Here is a 6,820-nt window from a genome sequence, read left to right on the forward strand (position 1 = left end):
TAGTATTGTCTTCTGTTAATTTGTCCAAGCAAACTAATAGCAAAGTCGCCTTGAAAAATAAAAAGAAACTAAATTTATTTAATACTAACATATTTTCAAAATTGGAATTGGATCGAATTCCGCTTTAAAGAGCTTCGAGTTCTCGGCGATTTTTTAAATAATCTGGCATTGTTTTTGCCTATTTGACGTTTTGTGTGAACGTCAATCTCGAAGAAGAAGAAGAAGTTTTTCTGATCTGAAGATTTTACGGAAACTTTCGTATTGCAATAAACAAATTTATTTATTTCAATTTTTTCTTCACAAAATCATGCAAAAATATTAAATTTTTCCTTTTTTGGAAAATAATAAAGAGTATATTGAGAAATAACCAAAAACATTAATAAAACCATTAAAAACATGGACAACTATGGCAATGAAATTGGACAAAAAATGAGGGTAAGTAAAAGAAAATTAACAAGAAAAAAAAAAAACAAGGAAAAATCAATTTTTAGAGATTTAAAGCAACAAAAATAAGCAGGTCAATATTGCATGTGTTGTTTATTTTATTAATGCATTTTTTATATAATTTACTTTGATTGGCCATAAAAATAGAGTGCCGTCAAGGCAAAGTTGGTAGAATTGGGTACTGGAGGCTCTGCCGGTTACATCGATGATGAGTTGCCAGATTATGTGATGATTATGGTGGCCAATAAGAGGAGCAAGCAGCAGATGATATCCGACCTAAATTTATTTTTAGGCAATCAAACAGAACTGTTTGTAACCTGGTTGCATGAGGTATTGCAGAAACTGCAAGAAGTAACACTGCCAGCCGCCAGTGGTGAGTCCATATAAATAAAAATTCTATTAATACATACATATAATAAAAACTTTACTGTGGAAGTGGTCGATACATAAAATTATATTATATTTTTGCCATACGTTTCAACTATTTAGTAGGGAGTGTACTATACACTAATGTTTGAAACAGCCAAAAATATTTATCGGACTTCCGTATAGATACTATACCATTTTATTAAAGTCTGTCCATGTAAAATTTGGAATCAAACTACAAGATGTAGTCAAGAAAATAAGAAGCCGATTTTATGTAAAGCTTATGCCAATATCCGCACAAAATTTTTTACATGTATACAACAGAACAGAAATACATAAAAAGAACTATTTGCCGAATATAAATGCAAATGCGATTTGTAATATGGATTATCATTTATTTTTTTCTTAATTTAGCCTCCTCTAAAAAACGTAAATCCTCCATAAAGGAAGACTCCTCATCTGTGCCGAGCACAACTGCAGCTAAAAAGGATAAAAAACAAGCCAAAAAAGATAAAGTTTCAACGTCGAAGAAACCAAAAGAAAGCACTTCCTCTACAACTCCCGAGAAAACCACCTCCAACAAAGTTGTCAGCTCAATAACAGACCTTGTTGCTGGCGAACTATTGGAGAAAGCCAAACAAACGATTAATGCAACAGCAGATGCCACACAAAATATTAAAAAATCCAAACATAAACGATCTTCAGAGGAATTAAACAATACCTCGGCTAACTCTTCAGAGACGCAAAAAGAATTTGATATACCCACAATCTCGGAAATATCATCGACTACAGGTGCAAGTACCCATACAGAAACTACCAAAGAGACGGCGGTTGTGTCGGGAAATAGAGAAAAGGATTTAGCTGAATTGGCAGAGATACAGAAAAAAATTTATGCGGCCAAAAAACAACTCAAACAAATTGGAGAATTTGATGATGACGATGAAGATTTCTTAAATTTGCGTGATGAAGACAGCCGAGAGGAGTTTAATGAAAACGGTGATTTGGTTAGAAAGTCTTCAGTAACTCCGACTCAAAATTTACAAAAGCACAAAGAAAAGAGTCCTATAGTGTTTGAAGGAGAGAAAACTAAACATCGTGGTAATGACGATGACGAAGAATTAGCTACAAAGCGCAAAAGATTCACCCCTCCTCCTCTTAATTCTGCTGCTACAAATCAAATCTTTGATTCGTCTTCCAAAGATGAGGCTTCAGATTTTCGTAATGAAAAGCGGCCCGTGCATCAAAGGCTAGGTATGAAAAATTCTTCATCATCAAGAGACATTGCTCGAACTGCACAGCCTTTAGCTCGGGAGAGAAGGCGAAATTTGCAGGAAAAGGAGCTGTATGTGCCGGCTTTTCGTCGCAAAGAAATGGAAAGGGAGCGCGAAAGGGGCCAAGAGCGTAGTCGTGAAAGGGAAAGAGAGAGAAATCAGCACTTGGTAGGAGATCGGGGTCGTGAAAGGGAACGTGAGCGTGATAGAGATACTGATAGACCAAGAGATACTGATCACAACTCCAATTTAACACGCGGTCGTCCTCGTGTACGGCGATCTTTTGAAGAACGTGATAAAAGACGTTCGACTTCGGAAAATCACAATGAAGAACGTAATTCAAGCCAGGTGGGTAAAATAAGCACCACAACACCCTCTACCACTAATCGAGCACGTAGCAGTAGCAAGGAAGAAGCATCACCTGATATTAGTGGCACACGAAAACGCATTGGTTCACGAGTAATTGTAGCACCCGCTAAGCAGGTGGAAATGTCTGATGAAGAAGATCTCAACGATAAACCGGTTAATTCGGTTATAAAAATTAAGCCACGGCCACCAGTTTCACCTAGCAAGCAAGCTCCGAAGAATTTGCTTTTAAGAGCTGTAGCCGAAGCTCAAAGGTCAACAATACTCAAAAAGCCTTCTACTACTGCAAAACCCAAAGTAGCTCTACGTCTGGGGGACAAAATTAATGCTCAACGCAATACTAAACTCTATACTAAATCCTACAGGAACCGTCTTAAAACATCTACAGGTGTAGGGGCACTTTTTACACGAACTACAAAGAATATAATAGTGGAAGTTAATGGAAATGCCGGTTCTGAAAAGGCAAAATATACATCTACTGCCGCTTCGTATAATAATGTGGGAGAAGACGATGAATATATACCAGAATCAGTATCAGACCGGGGTGAATCTGACCAGGATTATATGTATGTGCCACAGGCAATACACCAACAGCAAGATAGTGAAGATGAACTTAATGACAATCTAGGAGATCATACGAATGATGAGGAAGAAAGTCAAGACAATATGCAAAAGACACAATTTGTGGTGACTTTAAATGGTGAGTACAGATTTTTATTTGTTAAATATGACTTTATAAAGGTTTACTTGTTTCTATTACTTTACAGAAGATAAAGCTTTGCCCAAATTGAAGCGTCATAATTTAAAACGTTATTCACGTTCTCTCTCACCACCACCCCAAGTTTCTTCCTCATCAAGCAATTCAAAAGACCGTGAAAAATATCCTGAACCAACATCAACTTCAAATACTTCTGCCACGTCTCGCAAATCCAATATTAGAGACAGACTCTCCATGAAATCATCCTCTTCATCCAACGAACGCCGGTCCTCGTCTTCGATGAGACAAGAAGCCAGCACAACACCGCCACCAAAACGTACTGAATTAATAGAAATCTATCGTAAACCTAAAGAAATTAAAAAGATTATTATAAAAAATGATTCAGAAGATGATGAACAACATAGTCCCTCGAAAAAACATTCGCCCGAAAAGGAGCGTAAACTAAAGCGTCGTAGTAATGAATCACCGCCATCAAAACAATCGTCTCATGACAGAGAACGCAAATCGGTCGAAAGTCGTTCAACGACACCGCCCCTAAAGGACCATTATAAGGAACGTCACAAGGAATCATTGACACCCTCCAAACGCAAGCATGTACCCATTAAATTCGATTTGAAAGAAGCTAAAGATTCCAGAAATCAAAGAGAAAGTCCGGTTCCCAATAAAAAGAGGCGTTCTTCAAGTCATGATAACTTTAGTAGAGATCACAGCCGTGACCGAGAGAGGGAAAGAGAGAGAGAAAGAGACCGAGATCGTGATAGAGAAAGACACTCGTCTCACGAAAGACGGGAAGATAAACACAAAATTTCCATTCGCAATGCAGAGGCCAAAAAATATGATAATATTCCAACATCGCGTATGTATATTTAATTTACTTTTTATATAATAGATTTTTCTAGCTTGAAATCAGATTAAAATAATATTTTTAGGAAAGAAATTTGTTCAAAGTTAGTAAATTTTATCTAAATCTAAAGGAGCTTTTAAAAATCACTTCTATTTGGAATACTTCATACAAAATCATCCCAAAATCAGTGATATTTTTACCCAAATATTGGTTTTTACCAACATATATGAAGAATAGGTTATTGATGCAGTCGGCCATTTGACCGAATCACTTGGGTCCTAGAGGTCCCGTTGTGATAGGCATTAATAACTTTTAGCTAGATTATTTAATTTTAAATTTCATGTCTTCACCATCTATATGTTTTTGTCACTAAAAACTCTGTACATATTATAATTTCTATTGAATATTTTCTACACAATTTTAGTGAATTCTGTACCAGTGGATTCTTCTGGCTCTTTTCGCAATAATAAACCCAAGGAACGTTGCAAATATCATCCAAATTGTACAAAATCTTTCTGTGAATTTTATCATCCCACATCTGCTTGTAAATCTTTTCCCAACTGTAAATTTGCCGATAAATGTCTATACTCGCATCCCAGATGCAAATATGATTTGGCTTGTGTTAATTTAGATTGCAATTTCTCACACAGTGGTCCCAGAAGCGCCAGTCTCTTGGAGCCCACAGCACCGCCAATTTGTAAGTTTACCAAAATTAATTTCTATTTGCATTTTCTTATAATTTCTAATTATTTAATTCTATTTCACAGCTTCATCTGTAGTACCAGTTCAAAATTATAAATCAATATCATCCACAGCGATAACGGGCCCAGTATCATCGACAACTTGCAAATTTTTCCCCAATTGCACAAAAACTAGTTGCCCCTTTTATCATCCCAAGCCTTGTCGTTACGGTAAGAACTGTATTAACAAGCTGGAATGCATGTTTTATCATCATGAAATACCCAGCAGCAGTAAATTTAAATGGATTGCTTCGGCCAACTGATACAGCTGCTCTCTAACACTGCTAAACTAAATATGTAGTTTAAATTTCAATGGGGTTTTCGTTTTTATCCTATTTTTTGGTAATCTTAACGGTAGAACTATATATAGACACACACACACATACCTTATAGAAAAGGTAAAATCAAAATGATTTATATTATATTTATTAATTTAACTTAAACCGTTTCTGCGCTAAATATTTAAAAGAATAAACACGTATATAGATTTTAGGCAACTATTTTCTTCTTTCTATTGTTTCTACTGGCAAGAAATATATGAAACAAATAAACATTTTAAACAATCGAATAATAAAGAAAACAAAAAAAAAACTTTTAAACATATAACTTTGGCGTTGTTTCTTTTAAAAATTCTTAGTAAAATCTGGACAAATTTGATTTTTTAAATTAATTTAACATTTTATTTTCAAAATATATATTACAGTCTTCTTATATATTAATAATACATAATATACTATTTATATAATAGAATAAAAGTTATTTAAATATATACTTTTTTCAATTAACTTAATTTAAATTAAAAATATTAAATATTTCGTTAAGAAGTCACAAAAAAGAACTTAGTAATTTTTAAAATATAATAATTGAAAAATAATAGTTTGACTTATATTTAAAGATTAATAAAAATAATAATAATAATGATTATATTTAATTAAAAATTTATAAACATGATAGATTTGATCCATTTATATACAAAACAAGTACATGTTACGAAAAGGGAGTAGAGTGATATATAGAGAGTGAGTGCGGCTGACAAAGTGAAGCAATTCTTTTTCTAATTTTTTTATTTGTAATACAAATTCTAACAGTTATCTGTATTAATGAAATGTTTTTAAACTATTGTGAATTCTGGGAATTCGATTTTTTGTTTAATTTGATTTGAAAGGAAAACTTTTTTATTTTTGAATCAAAATAAGACTTTAAGAGCTTTCAATACAGTTTTAGAAATTCTTATTTGATATCTGTAGAAGATCTTTTCAAAACTTTTTGAGATACAAAGTTCTAATATATTTCGAAAATTTAGCTAAGAAAAATTTCTTTAAATATGGTCCAATTACTCAACTTTTAAGTTGTAATTATATATACTAGTGATTATGATAGTAGTTCATGTCAAGAAGATATCAACAAAAAATTTGCAAATATTTTTATATTTTTAAATTTTTTTAATTAAAACGACATACTTTAGTAACATAAAAAAAAATTGTTTGTGTAACAAGTGGAATGTTAATTTCAATCTAGAAATATCGAAAAGAACAATATAACAGAGTTTGACCACTATACAAATCACTGGTATACTTTACTATAAAAAAAACTCATCCTAAAAACATTGTCTAAACCATTTGTTTCTTTTTTTAATTGTTACATAAACAATTTATTACATAGTGTAAATATAACATCCAAAAAAAATTTAATTTAACTGAACCTAATAATTTCAGATATTTTTAATTTAAGAAAAACAATAGAAAATATTAGTCGTTAAATAAGTATATATTTTGGTCAAAAATAGGAAGAAATAGACTTATTGGCACCTAACTTAATGGTTAAATATTTCTATAAATTAAAAAAATAAAATAGTCCAAATTAAATTTCCTTTAATACAGAAAGAAAAAGTATTCAGAATTGAGTTTTGGTTTTTAAACCATTTTTAAGAACTTTTCTTTCTTGTTTTAAAATATAAAGTTAATATTATACTTAGTATATCGTTAAACGTTAATTAAAAATTATAAAAGAGTTTTCTTTTTCAGCTAGAAAATGGGCGGAATGTTTTTTAAAGAAAATTTTATCGTTTTTT

General features: G+C 32.2%; 1 protein-coding gene across 1 annotated transcript; it reads left to right on the top strand.

Moving 5' to 3' along the window:
- Positions 1 to 180: 180 nt before the first annotated feature.
- LOC119600293 (zinc finger CCCH domain-containing protein 14) lies at positions 181 to 5,356 on the top strand. Its single transcript, XM_037950445.1, has 6 exons — positions 181 to 435; positions 592 to 817; positions 1,225 to 3,147; positions 3,215 to 4,021; positions 4,434 to 4,706; positions 4,777 to 5,356. Exons 1-6 carry the CDS (start codon positions 397 to 399, stop codon positions 5,010 to 5,012), a joined length of 3,504 nt encoding a protein of 1,167 aa, XP_037806373.1. The 5' UTR covers positions 181 to 396; the 3' UTR covers positions 5,013 to 5,356.
- The last annotated feature ends 1,464 nt before the right edge of the window (positions 5,357 to 6,820 follow it).

Source organism: Lucilia sericata, unplaced genomic scaffold (assembly GCF_015586225.1).
Source record: "Lucilia sericata isolate MDLA Ls3-8-SP2 unplaced genomic scaffold, ASM1558622v1 Contig000110F_arrow, whole genome shotgun sequence".
Taxonomy (NCBI): Eukaryota; Metazoa; Arthropoda; class Insecta; order Diptera; family Calliphoridae; genus Lucilia; species Lucilia sericata.

What these genes read in the sequence shown, in the direction of transcription:
- LOC119600293 (XM_037950445.1), top strand. Translation starts at nt 397, where the DNA reads ATGGACAACTATGGCAATGAAATTGGACAAAAAATGAGG. An exon ending in AAATTGGACAAAAAATGAGG is followed by an intron (nt 436 to 591) that starts GTAAGTAAAAGA and finishes CCATAAAAATAG; the next exon opens with AGTGCCGTCAAGGCAAAGTT. An exon ending in TGATAATATTCCAACATCGC is followed by an intron (nt 4,022 to 4,433) that starts GTATGTATATTT and finishes ACACAATTTTAG; the next exon opens with TGAATTCTGTACCAGTGGAT.